Source organism: Monodelphis domestica, chromosome 5 (assembly GCF_027887165.1).
Source record: "Monodelphis domestica isolate mMonDom1 chromosome 5, mMonDom1.pri, whole genome shotgun sequence".
Classification (NCBI taxonomy): Eukaryota; Metazoa; Chordata; class Mammalia; order Didelphimorphia; family Didelphidae; genus Monodelphis; species Monodelphis domestica.
The window spans coordinates 150,383,648-150,404,663 of NC_077231.1; the positions used below are offsets into that span (position 1 = coordinate 150,383,648).

The 21,016-nt window shown below is 37.9% G+C and overlaps 1 protein-coding gene across 6 annotated transcripts in view; it reads right to left on the reverse strand.

Annotated features, from left to right (window-relative positions):
* Nucleotides 1–21,016, reverse strand: part of FRMD4A (FERM domain containing 4A) — a 743,442-nt gene that overhangs the window by 315,013 nt on the left and 407,413 nt on the right. The window contains exon 1 of one of the 6 annotated variants that reach the window (XM_001368682.4): nt 15,267–15,485. The exons of 4 other annotated variants lie outside the window; for them this stretch is intronic. In XM_001368682.4, coding sequence (XP_001368719.1) covers nt 15,267–15,425 — 159 coding nt within the window. In that variant the 5' untranslated portion in view covers nt 15,426–15,485. Of the gene's footprint in view, nt 1–15,266; nt 15,494–21,016 lie in introns of those variants that run through there. One more of the 6 variants, XM_007503980.3, reaches the window with a different exon arrangement.

A 21,016-nucleotide genomic window follows, 5' to 3' on the forward strand; every position in this document is an offset into this window, starting at 1 on the left:
GGGGAAAAATAAAATAAAGTTTTTAAAATCTTAAGTATTGACAATATCTTTTTGAAGGTCATCAATCTTGACAGTTAGGCAACATTCTGTTTTGGTTCCTTAGGGCTTTTCAACACGAGCAGGGGTCTATAGTGCTAGAGATGGTTCCTGGTTTCCTAAGCTTCCTTCAAGTCCCAGCTAAAATCCTTTCTTCCTTAGAAAGCCCTACTGAATCCCTTTCAATATTAATGACTTCTCTCTGTTGATTATTTACAGCTTATCCTATCTATACCGTGTTTGTACCAAATCCCTCTTAATATTAGTGCCTTCCTTCTGTGGATTCTTATTTACAATTTATCCTATATAAAGCTTGTTAAGTGGCACAGAGCCTTAAATCAGGAGGACCTGAGTTCAAATCCAGTCTTAGACACTTACTGACTGGGTGGCTTTGGGCAAGTCACATAACCCAACTGGCCTCTGTTTCTTTGTCTGTAAAATGAGCTGAAAAAGGAAATGTCAAACCACATCAGTGTCCTTGCCACAAAACTCCAAATGGTGTCCTGAGGAGTTGGACACAACTAAAAATGACCGAAAAACAACAAATAGGTTGTTCCTAGCTGTTTACCTGTTGTTTTTCCCATGAGCAGGGACTGTCTTTTCCCCTTCTTTCTATCCCCAGTGCTAAGGGTAATGCCTGGCACATAGGAGGCACTTAATGTTTATTGACTGAAGAGAGAAGCCCTTTTGCATTAGGAATAGAAGTAAGCCTTTTGAGTCAGTTGAATTTCCCTTCTTAATTAAAAACACCTTCGAATACCAGAAGTAGTGTCTGATGGCTGGCTTGCCTGAGAATACTAAGTCATTGCACTTTGGGGGCCCACTTTGCTTTAGAATTTCTGGGCCATTAACAGCCCTATAGAGGAAACTTTGTTCCATACATGTGATTTGGAGCTCTCAAGAAAGGTACACTGGGGAGTTAGAGGCTAATGCCAATAGCAAGAGGAAGGCACTGAAAGCTGGGATGGAGGATGCCTCTTTCTACTGGTTAGTACCTCTTTCATTGGGGTTGAATCCAGTGTAAAAATGGTGGTGAGTATGGATAATAGCGCCTTTTAAAAAAGTCTTTCAAATTAATTTATAAAACTTATGAAAAGTGTTTTTAAAGGAAAACTAGATTGCTAGAACTACCAAGAGAGATAAGAAAGAAGAAAACCTTTTTTACTAAAAGATAAATGAATGCATTTTAAGAAGCAAATGAATATGCTTGAAACAATCCTTTGAAATATTTGTAAAGATTCAAAGAATTTCATGAAACTAATCAAGGTTAGATCTTTTTTTTTAAATGTTGCTCTTTCGGTTATTTTTAGCAAAGTTCCCCAAAAAAGTTCAGAGAGAGCTGGGACTTTTTTTTTTGATCAGTCATTTCAGTTGTGTCTCACTTTTCATGACCCCATCTGGAATTTTCTTGGTAAAGATACTGGAGTGGTTTGCCATTTCCTTCTCCAGTTCATTTTATACAGGAGGAAACTGAGGCCAACAGGGTTAAATGACTTGCCTAGGGTAATATAGCTATTATCTGAGGCTGAATTAGAACTCAATTCTTCCTGACTCCAGGTCCAGTCTTGGTAGCAGAGGATATTTTTTGGAGTCTAAGACATATAATTCTTTAGGTATAAATGTCACTTATTACATCCTCCCTCCCTTTTATCCCCTTGCATTTCCTCAAGTTCTAAGAATTGAATTCTGCTTGTCACACAACTGGCTTAAATGGTGGCAAAAACAGTGAGCAGACTCTAAATAAGTGCAAGCTCGACACATTTTTACTCACATTTAGATTTATCTTCTTTGTGCTGGAAGGGGTCTGACATTGCACAGATGTGTACAGGGGATGAAAAAGTCTGTCTACAATGTGAGATTAAATAAATAAATGCATACCTTTGAGAGATTATACTTACGTTGACCATTTTTACTTTTGTCTCTCTTTCTGGTTTGTATTTTATTACTAACAGTTATAGAATCAGAGGAAAAACTAGTCCATGAAATTTAAAAATAATAATAATAATAAAAACATAACTCCGTTCTTTGGGAAAGTGCCTTGTGTTCAGACTCTGAGCCTGGGAACCGGAGATCTTTGATATTATTTCTGGCTCTGGTAGTCATAATGTCTGGCATCTTACTTCATGGGTTTTTTTTAACTTTCATTAATAGTAATAATAGCTAGTGTTTATATAGGATTTTAAGTTTGCAAAAGTTTTATTCATGATCTCATCCAAACAACCCTGAGTTGGGTGCTATTATCATACCCATTTTACATAAGGAACGGCAGAGTGGTTAAGTGACTTCCCACTCTACCACCTCCCCAGCATCCATAATGTGTCTGTGGCACATTTATATTCAGGTCTTCCTAATTCACGCTCCAGACCTTTAAACCTACACCACTAAATGCAATATTTATTAAAGTGAAATATCATTGGCTCCTAACACTTTCTAAAACTATGAGCATCTTAGAATTCATCGCATCTCAATAATCTGAGTATACATTATACTTTCCCAACTCCATAACTCTGGACAACTGATTGGCTCTTTTTCTTTTTTTTTTAATTCTTACCTTATGTCTTAACCAAATCAATACTGAGTATCAATTCTAAGGCAGAAGAGTAATAATGGCTAGGTTGTTGGGCTTAAGTGACTTGCCCAGGATAACACAGCTAGGAAGTGTCTGAGGTCAAATTTGAATCCAGGACCCCGTCTCCAGACATAGCTCTCTATCCACTGAGCCACCTAGCAGCTCCCCAATTCTCTAAATGTTACCTCTTTTGCTCTGCCTGGCAATCCTACCCATTTCTCCAGACCCACTTTAACTCTTCTCTCTGTGAAAAGGTCTTCCCTAAGCACTCCAGTTGAGAGCAGGGTTCCTTCTTCTGAAGTTCCATCATTTCTACCACTCAATTGACAATGACCATATTGTTCCGTGATATATTAATTATTCTTTTTTGTATGCACTCCATGTTTTTTTCTCCTCATCTAGATTATAAGTTCCTTTAGCCTTAAATTTAACAAATGCTTATTAAATACCTAATGTATATGTGGGGTTCACTATGCTGTGGAATGGGGATGATAGAAGAGTTAGATAGAAGCATAAAGGAAGTGTGATACAGTGGAAAGAAAACTGGAGTGATTCAGTCAATAAGCATTTCTTGAAGGGGCAGTTAGCAGATTGCCAGACTCAGTGTTGGGAGGACCTGAGTTCAAATCTTGCCTCACATACTTCCTAGTTGTGTGACACTGGGAAAATCACTTCATGTCTAGTCCTTAGCATTTTTGTGCCTGGTAGTTGGTGTTTTTTGTTTTTGTTTTTGTTTTTTTAAAGAGCACTGATTGAGAATTTATTCTGGGCCAGGGATTGTCCTAAGACTGGGAATTTAAAAAACAAAAACCAAACAAACAAACCATTTTCCTTGCATTCAAGGAGCTCACATTTGAATGGGAATGACTACATGGGAATATGACAGTATGGCTGTACAACCTCTGTACAGAGTAAAAGTAAGCATTGGGTTGGGATGGGATGGTTGTGTCAGGAAAAGTCTCTTCTAGAAGGTGGGATCTGAGCTGAGTCTTGAAAAGAGCCAGAGAAACTAGGAAAAGCAGGGGAGAAGGAAGAACATTTCAGGCATTGGCTATGACCATTTTAAAGGCAAGGAGTCGCGTGTTTGAGGAATAGCAAATAGGTTAGAGCAGAAGAATCACAATGTGTAGAAGAGATTAAAATAGATTATATTGGCAAGGTAGGAAGGGACTGGATTATGAAGGGTCTTAAAATCCACCAGAGGACGTCAGTAATAGGGAGCCACTGGAATTACATGAGGGGTGAGGGAGGTGACCTGGTCATATCTACTCTTTAGGAGAATCACTTTGGTAGCTGCGTGGGGGTTGGATTGGAATGGAGAGACCTGACGATAGAAGACCCATCAGAAGGCGACTGCAACAGTCCAGGAGAGAGGTGTACAAGATCTGGCTCACTAATGGCTATGGCAGTGGAGGGGAGGGCAAATATGAGAAGTGCTGAGAAGGTAGAAACAATAAGCTCTGGCAACATATGGGGGAAAGAGAATGAAGTAAGCCTGGGTGACAAGGAGGATGGAAATGCACAACTTCTTTGAGCTAACTCAGTTGCCAAATATGAAAAAGTGATGAATAGTATCTGTACTGTCTCCTTCATAGTGACTAAAGCACACTAGAAATGAGTGTATTCATTATTTATTTATTTATTTCCAGATCTGTGGTTTCTTTGGTAGAGTAACAGGCCCAGGGTCAAATGGCCTGTAAATAACAATGTGTCAGAACTCAGAACTTCTTGACTCCAATGTAGGCTCCTTATCCACTATGCCATGTCTTGTGTGTGTATATTTGTAAAACAATAAAATGAGTACAAGACATGGTTTCCTGCCTGAATGGACATGGATCTTCCAATACAGGAGAGAAGGAGGGAGAAGGAGAAGTAGAGAGAGAGACAGAGAGGCAGAGGAAGAGAAAGAGACAGAAAGAGAGAAAGGAAAGGGGAGAGAGAAAGAGAGAGACTGAGACAGAGAGATAGAGGGAGAGACAGAAACAGAGAAAGGGAGAAGGGGACATGGGGAGAGGGAGAGGGAGAGAGAGAGAGAGAGAGAGAGAGAGACTGAGACAGAGAGATAGAGGGAGAGACAGAAACAGAGAAAGGGAGAAGGGGAGATGGGAGAGAGAGAGACAGAGAGAGAGAGAGACAGAGAGAGAGAGAGACTATTCATTTCAAACCCAAATCCATAAGGAGCTTCTTTTATGACAAGCTTTTTCATTGTAAAGAGTCCTATAAAATAGCTAAGAATTCTCCTAGAACAAGACATTCTAAGTGGTGACCCAAGATGTGCCTACAATAGCTAAGCCTATTCTTTCCAGAGGTTACCTAAGGCCACACTAGGCAGAGGAGGAAGTATAAAATTGACCATAGGAGAAAAAATGAAGGAGGTTACATTGATTTCTATCGATGTCCAAGATGCCAAGTCTTGATTGGATAAAAGAAGCTGGCACTCTCTCCCCTTTCCAGGGTTGTTTTTGGACTGTGTCCCTTAGAGCACTGTATCAGCTTCAACTTAGATCTGCCTCTAACAGTAAGTGGGGTTCTACTTCCCCATGGGCTGAGTAGAAAATGCTTAGTGGCACCCGGTGTGATAGGTTTTGCAAAGAAAGAAAACAAAACTGCAGGTTATTTGGCCCTGATCCACAGGCACTGTGGAAATGCCACCATTGCTGTTCAGAACAGGAAAATGACTAGTAAAATGCCCCCTCAGGGAAATACAAACCAAACCACCAGAACAGAGGCTGTGGAGGAAAGAGACAGCCCCCGCATTTGGATCCTGCCTGTCTCTGTGGGGAGGAGAGAACAGAAGGCTCTTCTGATTTCTAGGAACTGTTAACCTTGTGACCTACATTTTTTCAGCCCCCAAACACACAGGAAATTTGAACCCTGGGATTTCTGCTGCTAGCAAAGACATCAAAATTACCTTCCTACAGTCTTTCTGGAGCTGCTTATTTATCTCATATCCGATTTCTCTCTCAGAGCATTATTTTAGCATCTCACTGGGAAGTCAGAAAGGATAACAATAGTTAGAATAACAGTATTGATGTTAATATAACTTTGGAGCCGTTGCTTTTTATAATGCTAGAGAAACATTTTGATTTTCAACATTTGCCAGAAAGTCCTAGAGCTGTAAGTATCATTAAATTTGGAGTAATATATATTTCTACATATAAACACATATACAAATACATACATGTGACGCATGTTCATAAACACACATGCACACATGTATATATTCACATCTGTGTGTATGTACACATATAAATATTTATACATATAACATATAGGCATACATAGACCTATAAAACAAAAATAAAGAAATCAATTCATTGCCCAATTGACAACTGGTAAAGGGATATGAATAGGCAGTTTTCAGATGCAGAAATAAAAATCAATAAGCACATGAAAAAGTGCTCTAAATCTCTTATAATCAGAGAGATGCAAATCAAAACAACTCTGAGGTATCACCTCACACCTAGCAGATTGGCTAACATGACAGCAAAGGAAAATAATGAATGCTGGAGGGGATGTGGCAAAGTAGGGACATTAATGCATTGCTGGTGGAATTGTGAATTGATCCAACCATTCTGGAGGGCAATTTGTAACTATGCCCAAAGGGTGATAAAAGCCTGTCTCCTTTGATCAAGCATTACCACTACTAGGTTTGGACCCCAAAGAAATATAAAAATGGGGATAGTTCTGTTTGTACAAAAATATTTTTGTGGTGGCAAAAAAAAATTGGAAAATGAGGGGATATCCCTGGATTGGGGAATGGCTGAACAAATTGTGGTATATGATGGTGATGGAACACTATTGTGCTATAAGGATGAACCAGTTGATTTCTAGAAGAATTGGAAAGACCTCCATGAACTGATGCAGAGTGAAATAAGCAGAACCAGGAGAACATTGTACACAACTGTAATGTTGTAGAATGACCAAATGTAAGACTTTGCTACTAACAGCAATACAATGATCCAGGATAATTCTGAGGGACTTACAAGAGAGAAAGCTATCTAGAGCTAGACAAAGAACTGTTGGAGTAGAATCACAGAAGAAAACATATGATTTATCACTTGTTTATATGGGCATATGAAGTGGGGTTTGGGTCTAATAAGATTACTCTATTATAGAACTGAATGATATGGAAATAGGTTTTGAGTGACAATATATGTATAACTCAGTGGAATGGCTTGTCAACTCCTAGAGAAGGAAGAGAAGAGGGGAGGAAAACAACATGAATCATGTAATCATGGGGAAAAAGTTTAAAAGCACAGATAAATATGAATATATATGCACAGATATGTAAATAGAGAGGTCAGTATTTGTTCATTAATTTATTTAAGGTCAAATACAAAAATATGCCTAGGGTGAGAAATTAGGTCTCCTGGATTTCCTATGCTGGGGCAAATCTCCATTTTCTCTCCCTGGGTGTTTCATGAAATATTCTTTGGCAAAATGATTTTATTCTAGAAGATCATGTGGCCTTTCCTTTTCCAGTGGTTAATGCTGCATGATTCCTAGAAAATGTCCACCCAAATAAACCACTATGCCAAATTCAACCTGTCTAAAACACATAGTAGCAAGATATTGAAGACACTGTCATCTCATACAGAGAACTAACATCTTTTAGAATTCATTTGATGAGAAGGTAGGATAGTATGAGCTAGAATGACTGGAGCTTCAGAGATTCATTAGTATAATGCAATTAATTAAGAGTGCAAAAAGACTATTATTGAATCCATTAGGATTTACAATAATTTCATTTCTATAAAGTTTCATTAGCTATAAAGCTAGAAAGACCTTTAGAGATCAATTTTAATTCAACCTCCTCACTTTGTGGATGAGAAACTGAAGTCCAGAAAAAACAGTCACTTTCCTGAGGCCCCACAGGTTGTTAATAGCAGAGATAGCTTTAGAACTTAGGTCTCTAATGCCAAATTCACTGTTCTTTCCACTCTATCATGGAGTCAGAATGTTTATACTATTTTTTTTAAGGGAAAAGCTAAGGAAAGAATATTTGCCTGAGATATTGAGAGGGGACCTCTGTGGAGATCTTTTTTTTTCTTTTGAGGAAATCAAAGACCCAGAAATCAAAATTGAGTAGGAATGATTTTCTTATTGCTAGCAATACTTCAATGAAGCTGTGATCTAACTGATATGAGAATACTCTTCAACAGTAAATATTGAAAATCCTTATCAATCTCATTCAATTCTTATTCATGTTCTCCCAGAAATTCTATGATGGAGGATATACTCAATAGGCTGGAGGTCTTCCCCTCTGTCCTCAAGTTTTGTGATCATAGAATTTGTACTGTGAGACACACTCTATCCAAAATACCTAGGACTACTACTGAAGCTCAACTAAAGTGGAGATTAGTTCTTCCATACCTTGCCTCCATCCATAAAACTGTCAAAAGTGGTCATAGAGGCAAGAAGTGGTCTACCAGAGACAGTGCTGGACTTGGAGTCAAGAAGATCTGGGTTGGAATTCTGCTTCAAACACATATAAGAGGTATGACTATAAGCAAATCACTTAATCTCTCTTCACCTCAGTTTCCTTATGTGTAAAATGAAGAGTTCTGATTCAGTGACTTATAAATCCCTTCTAACTCTAAATATATAATCCTAGGACCCTTGTGATTGCTGTGACATTTCTGAATGTTCCTTCAGTGTGAAGATAAGCAGTAAAGAAAATCTTCTGCAAAACCTAACTCAAATTATTATTTTTTTTAACTCTTATCTTCTGTCTTAAAATCAGTACTAAGTATTGGTTCCTGTAAAGGGTAAATTTTATGGTTGAGACTGAATGTAATAATTATTTGGTTGCTAAGAATTTTATTTGTAAAATCCTAAATGAAAAACACTCAAGTCAGAATGCAGTTTTATGGTGATTTAATTATAACAGGAGGAAGAAATTAAGAGAGAGAGAGAGAGAGAGAGAGAGAGAGAGAGGAGTTAACTCAAAACCTCTCTGGCTCAGGGTGAGCCAGGCCGGAGTTTAAGGCCTTGGAGAGCCAAGGGAAAGAAGGGAGTCAGTCCTTATCACTCAAGTGACTGATCTGAAGGGAAGTTGTCTGCGGGGCTCCTCCAAGCTCGAGCTCCAGGATTGAACTGGCCCTCTCCACAGGAAGTGACGGGAACTCCAGTTCTCTATATCACTTCCTGCATCTTACATGTACCAATGGTGGCTCAAGCTTGGCTTGGGACAGCCCATGGGACAGTCACTTGTTTCTGATTTGTTATTTGCTACACATACCCCTGTAGTGTGGGTGTGTACATTCCTGGGTGCTAGACCAAGCAAGATGGAGAAAATCTAAAAATCACAATGCCCCCTGATAATGATTGGGGGACTAGTATCCCCAATTGATCACTAAACAGAAGCGTCATGCATTCCAAAAATTTCTAACTGCAAGTGTATACAAAATTTTACCCTCAAGCCAGAGCAGTTTTGAGTTAACTCCTTTCCCTCTCTCCCTCTCTCTCTCTTAATTTCTTCCTCCTGTTGTAATTAAATCACCATAAAACTCCATTCTGACTTGAGTGTTTTTCATCTTAGGATTTTATAAATAAAATCCTTGGCGATGAAATAATTATTATATTCAGTCTCAACCATAAAATTTAAGCTTTACAGTTCCCATGTTCCAAATTCCTGGTCCTGCCATGTAACTCTTGCATGAAGACTTAAAGGTTTGCAAGATTACTTTGCAAACATATTTAACAATACTTAATTACCTTATTTCCAACTCTACCACTATACAAGGCAGAAGAGTGGTAAGGGCTGGGTTATACAGCTAGGAAGTATCTGAGATCACATTTGAACCCAGGACTCCTTATCCACTGAACCATCTAGCTGTCCCTTAACTTTAGGAATTAAGAAGAAAACAACAAAAAGTTTCAAAATGTTTCTAGGAACATTGAAAAAAATGAGAGATGTTAAATGATTTATTGAATCTGATCATATAAGGAAAGGAAAATTCACAAAATGAGTTAGTTTAAGCCTTTATGCTTTTTTTATGGGTCAATAAGTAAAGGCATCAATTTGGCCTATTATATAAAACATAAGATATCCCAAATTCAAAAATATTGTGAAAATGTTAATACTTTAGTTTCTGATTGACTACTTTCTTTTTCTATCATATGCTTCTGGGATGAGATGGTTTTGCCACTGCTTTTTCCAAGCAAAATTCATCTTCATGAATTCAGATCTGGCCTCACTTACTATGTAACTGTGGGCAAGTCACTTAACCCTGTTTGTCTTAGTTCTTCATGAATTAAGGAATGAGCTAGAGGAGGAAATGGCAAACTACTTCAGTATCTTCCCCCAAAAACCCACATGGGGTCACAAAGAGTTGGACACAACTGAGAAATGATCACAAGACAACACTTATGCCTAATAGGAATCTTTCTTCCTTGCCTCTTTAGGCACCCATAATTCTGCTTTATGGAGATGTGATGAATACATAGCAAGAGAAGGGGATGAGTCAGAAGAGAAAGATTTCACACTTACATGTGAAATCTTAAGAGATCTGTACCAGGGGTTCTGAACTTTTCTGTGTCGTGGACCCCTTTGGCAGTCTAGTGAACCCTTCTCAGAATGAGAACTTTAAAAACACAAAATAAAATATACCAGATTACATAGGAAATCAAATGTATTGAAATATAGTTGTCTATATAGCTATGTGCAGATATATGTGTATATATATATAGCTATATATATATTAGATAGATAGATAGATAGATAGAGATAGATAGATAGATAGATAGATAGATAGATAGATAGATAGATAGATAGATACAGACCCTTGGTTAAGACTCTCTGATTAGAAGAAGACTTTTAGGATGTTTGATCCTGAAAGGAGAATTTACAGAAGACCTAGACAAGAACTATATCGCATGATAAAGTATGGATAAGTTACAATCTGCCCTGTTGGAAGGAGTGTCCATAATCTGAACTTTTCCACTAGAGAATATACTGAAGACAAGAAGCAGTGTGACTTGGTGTGAAAATAGGACTGATCTTTGCATCAGGGATCGAGTCTGAATTCATACCTATATTGGATGTGTGATTAGGCGAGTCATTTAACTTCTTGGTGCTCCCAGACAATTCTTTAAAATTCTCTGTTACTGAAGCTGAAGGTCAGAAATAGTGGATGAGTTTCTATGCCAAGTGTTCTGACAAAATCAAAGAAATCACAGGCTAGGAAATGGTATTTCCTCTAGTATTGCAAATCATAACTCCTCTGCAATTTAATAAAATGTCTTTGAGATTTACTCTGGCCAAAAATGTCATCATACTGCTGCCAAAATTGAAGTGAATCTTTCCAAATTTAGCTAAACTGATCATTAGATGACATATACTTCATTGTTGGGTCTGTACTTGAAGTCTTTCCAGACTGGCAAAATTGACCCAAACTTGCAATCTGCAGGCATTGCCTTGAAGAGCTAGGGGATACTTCAATGCTAGGATGAGGCATGAAACTTTAGAGGCCAAAGAGAGTAGAAAAAAACAAAGGCTTAGATTTGACAGCAAAAGTGTAAACAGTTCTCCAATTAATTTGCAAACTGTTTTTCCCCATTGCATGTCTTTTGTTCTTTAGCAATGACAGCTGTAATGAGCAAGAGTGGCACACTCAGAACTACTTGGCATGGAAACATTTAATAATACAAAGTATGTTTTTTGCCTTTTGTACTGTATTTGAAACTATTTGCCACCATCATGAAATGATAAAAATAGGACAGCAGAAATAGGGAATTAAGAATTAAATCTCAGCTTCCACATGTGAAAACATCTGGGTAATTTGTGGCAAGAACCTATTGGTCCCAGATTGGTCTTACATTGCATTTCAGAAAACACGAATCATTCTTGGAAAAAGAATCATCATTGTTTTTGAAGACAATTCATCATTTTCATTGTCATGGCCAAAAGTTGATGAAATTACTCTAGCTAAAGAGGGTACAAGTAGAGGGTTTTTTCCATTTTTAATTCAATTCAATTCAAAGTATTTATGAAATATCTACTATGGGCAAAACTCTATGGTAGGTGCTAGATGGGCAAAGAGGAAAACAGAATAGTTCCTATATTCCAGGAACTCACATTCTGCTAAGAAGGAAACAAGATGTATACAGAAAAATAAATGCAAATAAGTACAAGATATAAGGTGAGTAGAAGAAGAAAGGATAACTGAAAATTAGGAAAAGCCTCTGACAAGCAGTATCACTTGAGCTGAGCCTGGCAACTAATTAAAAGGTCACAAAAGGAAGAAGTGAAGAGAGCAAATGAGAAGATATGTCAAGAAGGAAATCATGAATATAAACCCAGGACCATGTTTTAGGGAGATCTAAAAGCACTTATCCAGGTTTTTCTATAAAGCATGTGGGAAGATTGAGATATATTTTTCATAAGCCAAGAACAGATTTGAGTATAAATGAATGAAAAAAAGAATGCAGGGACACATAAAGCCCCCAAGGATGATGATATTCATGCAGTATTTTGACATTGACCTTTGCTTTCTACCTTATGATCGCCTGAGGGGAAATCTAGAACTAATGTAGACAAGTTATATTAAGGCAGATTTTAATCAGAATAAGAAAGGACTTCTGAATGCTTAGAGCTGTCCCCAAAACAGAATGAATTGTTTAAGGGTCAAGTTCACTAGAAGTGCTTGATCAGAAGCTAGTTGGAGGGTGTAACTTTTTCCCCCCATAGAAAAAAAGTGAATATATTCAACTTTTGCAAAAAAAAAAAAAAGAATCCCATTTTCCATATGTGACACATGTGTTTCTAAGTCTTTGGAGCCAGAAACAATTTATGGCAGACTATTACCTCAGAATGCTGATCTTATTTATTTTATTCTTCCTTATGCTGCATAAACTGAGGAAAAGATGAGCTGCTAAATTACTTCTGTGGGTCAGATGAATTTTGAGTGCTTGATCTTCAAGTCTAAAACATTTATGAAATGTTCTAGGAGGTGTGACAGGACTACCTTGGCTAATGTAGCACTTGGCACTTAATTCCTTTGGAAGCTCATGATGATAGCTCTGGGAATGAGCAAAACTCAGAGAGAGAACTTTCAAAGAGTGGAGCTCAGGGGACCAAAGACTCCTAACACAGAAAAGGGGTAAGGTGTGCTGACTTCTAAACTTGGCTAGTTTAATGCCTCTGGGGACAACCTTTAGAGATTTCACCCCTGCTCTTTGGTCTGTTGGAAAGGACCTTAAAGAATATCCAATACAAATTTTCTCCTTTTAAATATAAGGAAACTGAGTCTCAGGAGAGTTAAGAGATTTGCCTATGGTCATAGAGAAAGTAAATATCAGTGGTGACATCTGAACACAGGACTTTTGTTTTCTTTAAAAAAATTTTTTTATATTTTCCCATGGTTACACAATTCATTTTCTCTCCCTCCTTCTCCCCTACCTGAGCTGACAAGCAATTCCACTGAGTTATGAAAATTTAACAGAGGACTTTCGACTCTATAACCACTGCTCTTTCTTCTAATTTTCCTTCCTGTACCCTGTTACCCATCCTTCATTGGTAAACGCTAGGCAAAGAAGCTCTTATAAACAGTAGACATACTGGGAAGTAGTAGCACCAGATATGAGAGGGATATCATAATGCCATTAGTAGTAACAACAATAAAAAAGGGGAATGGAGACCCCAAATTTCTATTCAAAGATTCCACCAGATGAGAAAACAAACAAAAACCAAACAGATTTGTACCATAATACTTTGCACACCGTGATTGCTTACCTTGAGAAATGAAAGGCTTTAAAGAATCCACTGAGGTGAAGCTACTTGGTACTAGAATTCTATAAGCCACACAAAGGGGTCAAAGAGGAAAAGAAGACCCAGAGAAGGAAAGTCATGGACTTCAGGACCAAAAATTTATTTAGTGCTGGAAGGGAACTTAGAGGCCATTGAATGAGACTCCCTTATTTTAGAAGAGGAAGAGGGAGGCTAAGTCACTTTCCCAGTCATACCATTAGTAAACTGGAAAAGGTAAGCTGGGGGCATTGCACTTCCCTGCATGGGCAGGGAAAGAAGGTTGCCTCAACCACAGGGCAACCTGGCAAACACCCCAGTGCTCAGATTATAAATCTAAATCTGCCTCTAAGTGAAGGGATCAATAAATCTCAAGGAGGGCAAGCTCAGCCCCATGGCACAGCCACTGTCAAAGGCCATTTCTATTACCTCCGCATTGGCTTGCCATTGGAGACTTCTAATTAGCAGCTTAAGAAGCAGGAACGAAGAGACCAGAAGTAGCTCTTCCTCTGAGGAGTTCTCTAAGGGAAGAAGCTGATACATCATTATAAAGGGTAGAGAGATATGGAAGCAAAGCCAAATACGGATTATCCTTCTAAAGCCTTGGAAGATGTCTCTTCAATGCAATCCAAACACTGAAAGAGGAACTTGTTGGCAGGTGAGGAAAAAGAGAATTATTTAGCTGTAGCTGTTAATTAAGGTATTTGGCACAGGTCTCATGAAACAAAGGGTAGGTAGACTGTTGGATTCCAAACAGTGAGGTGAGTCATCCATAAAGATGGATGACTCCAAAGACATTTGAAGGTTAGGTAGGCATTCCACCACTGATGGTGCAACAGTAAATGAAAGGCATACCTCAACACCAGAGACACTGAACATGTTCCCCTCTCCCAGGCTATTAGATTAAAGCTGAATCTTATCAGAACTAAAAAGCTCTAGGAGAAGGGCTTTTTAAGCCCGAGGAGTATTTAAAAATTTGTTTGAAATTGTTAAAATTAAATTTGTTTTAAAATTTTAACCTGGGAGTGAAGTTTAAATTTTGTTTTAAAATGTTTTGATAACTTTATTTCAAAGTGATTGGAGTTTCCTTTGTAATCCAATGTTTTAGTTGATACATTTAAAAACACTATTCTGAGAAGCCCTATAGGCTTTGCTTTACAAAGGGCCAATGATACAAAAATGGTTTAGAGCTCCTGCTATAGCTGATGTCAGTGGGTGGCACACTGTAGCCTGCCCACCTTTTAAAGTCCTTAAGGTCTAATAGTTTCAAAAACACCTGGGTTAAGGAAGTTTCCTTCCCTCTTTCCTTTGGCTATATAGATATACTAAGTAAATATATGTTTTCAGAAATTACTTTTTAAATGAGAGGAAAGACTCCCCAAATTCAAGGCTCTTGAAGTCTGCCTTCTTATATAGAAGATATCTGCCCTCTATCCTTATTGCTTCTCCTAGAGATAGAGGATTAGGAGTATGATTTCACTAATTTAGAGAAACTCCCTCTATTAAGGCAAGCTGGCACCCTCTTTGTAACTCATTGTCTTGGAGTCTTAATTGCCTAAGGCCCTAAGAGTTAAGTGACTTGCTCAGGGTCTTATTCCCAATATGTCTCAGAAGGAGCATTTGAAACCAGATCTTCTTGTCTCTAAGACTAGTTCTTAATTCACTAAGCCAATACTGCCTGGACACCACCTAGACTTGGTAAAAATAACAGCTCCTTTGTCTCTCTCTCTCTCTCTCTCTTTCTCTCTCTCTCCCCTCTTCCTCCTCTTTGTGTCTCTGTCTCTGACTCTCTCTGTCTCTCTCTCTGACTGTCTCTCTCTGTCTCTGTCTCTCTCCCCACCTTCCCTTCAGCCTCCCTCCCATCTTTTGATGTTAAGAAGAAATGTTAGAAGATAGACAGACAAATCCCACCTGGTAAACAGCCCTGGAGATGCACCATGGTTTCAACATCAGTTGCAAGACTCGAAGGTTTCCAGCTCGGCAGGTCCTTAGTGCCCTGGCAGTCAAGTTCCACACCAGGCTGTCCCAGCTATATAAAAGGTCTTCAAAACCAAAGAGTACAGCCGCCATGCCAGCTACGTACCCGGCTGTACCCTTCTCTGGTCCCAAGCAAAAAACTAGCTGCCTGGACTTCTTAGAACCACAAGGTTCAAATGTCACAGTGTTTTAATCAAAAAGTAAAAAAAAAAATGCTGCCAAAATAAACTTAGCTCCTTCTTCCTTAACCTTTAACCCTCCTCCTCCTCCTCCTCCTCCTCCTCCTCCTCCTCCTCCTCCTCCTTACTGCCACTAATCTTCAGGGACTGTTTTCCCTCAGGGGTTATGGAATGACTTTCCTAAATCAAGATGCTTTTCCTTACCCCTGGGAATTCCCCAAGACAAGGTGAAAGTATCCTCTTCTAGGGAGCAGATAGTCACACATCCCTCCCTTGTGGAAGACTGATGCTTACTTTTAAGCTGACTTCTCAGCTGGCCACAGCGGAACCTAGAAAAGAGCTCAAATCCCAAAGCATCACTAAGTTTTCAAAGTGCTGGGATTCTATCCAAGGGGAAAAAGCAGAGGGGAAGAAGGGGGGAAAAAGCAAAAACAAAACTGCTGTCTCTCTCTGCCAACATTCCCAAGACATTCCATGTCTTTACTTAACCCTTTCAAATTCAGCAACCTAAGGCTGTTTTGGCATTGACAAAATCATGTTTAAATTATAAGAAAGCCAGTCTCCCTCCCAGTCTCCAGCCTCAGGAGGCACCATGTGTGATTTAGCAAAAACAGAAGTGTATTCTTTAGATACTTTGCAAGTTTGGGTTTGTATGGAATGGACTCCAGGAAATGTTATTGAAAGACTTTAAAGGGAGGTGGCAAAAAGGTGGGAGAGGCATCACAGGCCCCACTTTCCTTTGCAGGCTGTTTTCAGACAACCCTTTTCATTATCTGAGAGGACAGGATCACTTATTTGTTTGAGAGGATAGGACACATCCATGCAACCCATGAAAGAAAGCTCAGTAAAACTCTTGGCTCCATGAAGCCAAGCATGTGGTAGTTGTTTGTGATTACAATTACAGGTTATTTTATATGGTTTTACCAAGCTTCAGAAGTGCTTCATCCAAGTCCTATATGTTAGAGCTTTGATCTGTGGGGAATGGAAACTATCCCATAATATGTTGCAATAAAAAAAAAAGACAAAAAAATCTGCATTCTGCCAGTGGACTACCTAGCTTGGGATATAAAAAGGGATATGCCTGAAAGACCAAAAAAACAATAAGCCATATCCTGAGGGGGGAAAAAGTAATAGAGGGGTTAATTGCTTCTTCATGCTCTCATTTTGAATGAATATAGAGTCATAAAAAACTCATAATGTTTTCCCAAGTATGTTTATGAGACATAATTTAGCCTTCTGCACATTCTTTGCTCTGTCTCTGTGTCTCAGACTTCACATGCATTTTTCAAGAGGGGATGCTATCATATCAATGACATTCCCTGATAATTAGTGAAGGGACACAGAGAAGATCCTGGCTTTGGGAATAGAAGCTCAAGATTCAAATTCTTCTTCTTTAGGTACTTTGATATCTCTGTGACTTGGATAACTCACCTAGTTTCCCTAGGTCTCAGTTTACTCATCTATAAAATGAGATGGTTGGACTACATGGTAAGGTTTGCTCCAACTTTAGATGCTAATATCTAAGGCTATTATGAAATTATAGGTATGATTTTTATTTTTAATTTATTTGAAATTTTTAAATTAATTTAGATTTTCCCATGATTACATGATTCATGTTCTTTCTCTCCCCTCCTTCCTCCCCTCTGTAGCCAACAAGCAATTCCACTGGATTTTACATGTGTCATTGTTCAAGACTATAGGTAAGATTTTTAAAGAATGCCTCTCAGTTGGAGAATGTCTTTCTCTCTCTTCTGGTGTTTCTACACTTTCCATGTTCTTCTACATAATTAAATTAAGAAACAAATGTTATTTCCACTATCAAATCCATATTAGAGAACTATATCATTTGGTGATAAAACACTGGCCCAGGGCTAAAACTACCACGTATAGCCTTAGCATTATGCATTATATATATATATATATATAAATTACATTTCCCTGAAACCCCATGATTCATTTTAGTTTTAAAAAGAAAAACAAATATGAATTTTAGTTATTTACAAATTCCCCATAAATTCAAAGACTACTTTCATAGAATTAATTTTTTTTTCAGCTTTTGCTAAAGCAAAAGACAAATAGAATGTGGTCTATTAACATTAGCTAACTGCTTTGGTATTCTCAAGGAAAAACAAATAGATGATAAAGTACAGTTAGCTACTGCATGTGTGCCCTGAGCTCATTCCATACATGCTCTAGAGAATTTTGGCTGTGAACCAGGCTCCTATCAGGAAGCATGTAATTATGGGACAGATCGGGATGTTGCTAAAGGAGATGTTTCACTCTATTGATTAAATAATATGACTTTCAAAAAAGCCAATTTAAATATGTATTTAGCTAATAGACTGGAACAGTTACTTGGGAGTGCCTTTAAGTCTAAAGGTGCTTTAATAAACTTTTTAAAATTTTTGACTGAATACAAAATGCACTTATTTCTAAGGACAAAAGAGTTCAAACTCATTTGGAATTTTCATGATTTTTGCAGAATGGGAAAGCTCTCTAAAGGGATTCTTTGTCTACTCAAATTTGAAGTTCCTAAAGAGGAAGGACCCTCTCTGATTGGATTTCTGGAAATTTTACATGCTCCCATGCATATGCATGTTAAGAGTGGTTTCACATCTGTGACAAAGACATTGCTGCATTATCCAGGGCAAAGTCAGGACACTTGAATTCCTTCCTTTGCTACAGACCCAAAGATAGATGATTTACTGAGATAAATTTCCATAGGGCGATTAAAAGAGACATTTGACCAGGGTAGGTGTGTAAACAATGTGTGTAAACAATGAGAACTTGTACTTATAAGGAGCTTTCTAATTTTCAGAGTATTTCACAGGTGTTATTTCAACCAACTTCTGCAGTGTGGTGAAGAAGAAAGGAAAGAAAGGAAGAGAAAGTTAGAATATGTAGGGAAGGGAAAGGGGGGAAGAGAGAGCAGAGGGAGGGAGGAAGATAACAAAAGAAAAGAAGGAAACAAGGAAATAACCATTTGTTAAGCAGCTACTATGTGTTGAACACACAACCCATGGAGGTAGGTACAATTAGTTTTCCAATTTAGCAGTTGAGGAAACTGAGGCAAACAGAGGCTAAATGACTTGCTCAGGGTCTTACAGCTACATCTGATTCAATTTGGTAGGCATAGCACCTAGAATATGGGCTGAGCTCTCATTACCATTCGTCTTTCCCATCCCCTTATACTCCAATCCTAATGTAAGCAATGGCTCATGTTCTGTAGGCATACCTGTGATAGAGAGGTTAAGTGGTATATCCAAGCTAAAAAAAAATTAGTTGTAACTGTCCTAGGACAAGGACCCTGGGCTTCTTACTCCAAGTCCAGTGTTCTTTGGGCATAACAGTGACTTGACATCTGCCTTTCCCTACCCAAACACTTTTTATTCTCTTTATCCTTTCATCATCACACTTGGAAGATCAAATTCTATAAACCATCTACTTCTCTAGAAGCTGAGAGATAGAATATATGGAAGGATAAAAACAAAACAAACCAAGGACACCAAAAGACATAGTTTATGCTAATCAACAGACTGTTATATAGATGCTCGAGGTAAAAATCTCTTTGTGTTCAAGGAGATTGTTTTCTAATGGCTGATATTGAAAACATTTTCCTTGAAACCCAAAAATACAAGGACTGGGTCAATTAGTTAACATTCATTAATCATCTACTATTTGCTCTGGAAAGTTATACAGAGAAATAGGTTCATAGATTTCTAGCAACAAAAGGTTTTAGGAGTCATTCAGTCCAATTTGGGTATTTAACAGATGAGGAAACTGAGGCCCAAATAGAAGTGATGTGTCAATGGTCACATAGATACTCAGATTTTGAATCTGTCCTCTGATTCCAAATTCAATGGTCTTGCCCCTAAATCAGCAGTTTTCCAAAGTCTCTGAGATTCTTTAAAGGGGTCTTTGAGGCTAAAATAATTTTTGTGTTGATACTAAGACATTAAGTACCTATTGAAATATACCTCAATTTTCCAACTACATTTCTATATGGTCAGATTTTCTTTACAAACTTCAGCCAAAACAACATATCCCAACAGACTGAATGCAGGAATATACATGAGAATTCAACTCTCTTCCATTAAGTGATACATCAAAGAGATTGCAAAAATATTGCAAAATTATGCCACTCCTCACAAATGTTTTTGATGGGAAAATAGCTATTTTTTAATAAAATGTGTTATTTATATTAACATGTAATGGGTTTAGCAATAAATAAACATGAAGTATTGCTTACTACGCCAACAGCTATAAAAATTGCAGGAAAAGACTCATGGTTCCACTGCTCCCATGTAAAACCAGAAAAATTCAACATCACTTCCATATCCCCCCTGTTCTTCATATCTCCCCATTTTCCCCTATAAATATTATAGTTTAGCAATAAATAAAATATTTAAATGTTTAAAAATAAATGTTTAAAAATGTATCTGTTTTGATTTCTTATATGGTAAAAATATCAGTAGCCATAATCCATATATGCAAAAACTTTCATTTTAATGAATGTTAAAAGGGTCCAGAGAACAGTTTGAGAACTGATTTCCTACATGCTGTTAGAAATAAAAACCATGGTTCCTTAGTTTTTTGAATGGGAAGAGAAGCTAATGAACAGTTTCTGGAATTGAGAGGTAGCAATTCAGGATGATTATTGGAGTAAGAGAATGTCTGACCTTCAAGGGAAGGGAAAGAGACAAGACATTAAATGATTATGGAATGCTAGCTTAATCCTAACACATCCAACACATCTCATCCCAACATATCTCTACTACCCTTAATATAAATGTTCCCTAGAATGACTTATCCACCCAATTATCATAAACTCTAAATTAGTTACTTTCAGAATGTAGAAAGAGTCATAAAGGCATACTACTGCTTCTTTCTGGGGCTTGGAGCAGGGCAGGTGAGAAGATCTGAAGACAAAGCATATATAGTTCAATTACTTTCAACTCCTTATGATCCTACTTGGGATTTTCTTGTCAAAGACATTGGAGCAATTCGCCATTTACTTCTCCAGCTCATTTTACAGATGAGGAAACTGAGGCAAATAGGATTAAGTGACTTGCCCAAGGTCACACAACTGTGAGTAGTAAATGTCTAAGGTCAGATTTGAACTCAAAAGAATCTCCCTGATTCTCTATCCACTCAATTCACTGCATCGCCATATATATCTTAACTTTTACACAATTTGATACTGTATCATGGAAAATATTCCTCAGAAGCCTATGATAATATTAGGCAAATGTTCAGCTTCCCAGGCGGGTATAGTCTTTAGGTATTATTCACCTCATTTTCCTTTATTCTGGCCCATTTGCCTTTCTCCCAATATGTGCTTCTTGTCCCTGTTCTCAGGCCCTCGTTCACTGTTTTTGTCATGGCTCTGGGAATGTTTTAAGACCTCATTAGTGCCTTGAATAGGCTTTGAAAAGCTCTAAGTTGAACATGATATATTTTACAATTATCAATGTGTAGAGTACATAAATACCCAGGAATACTAGT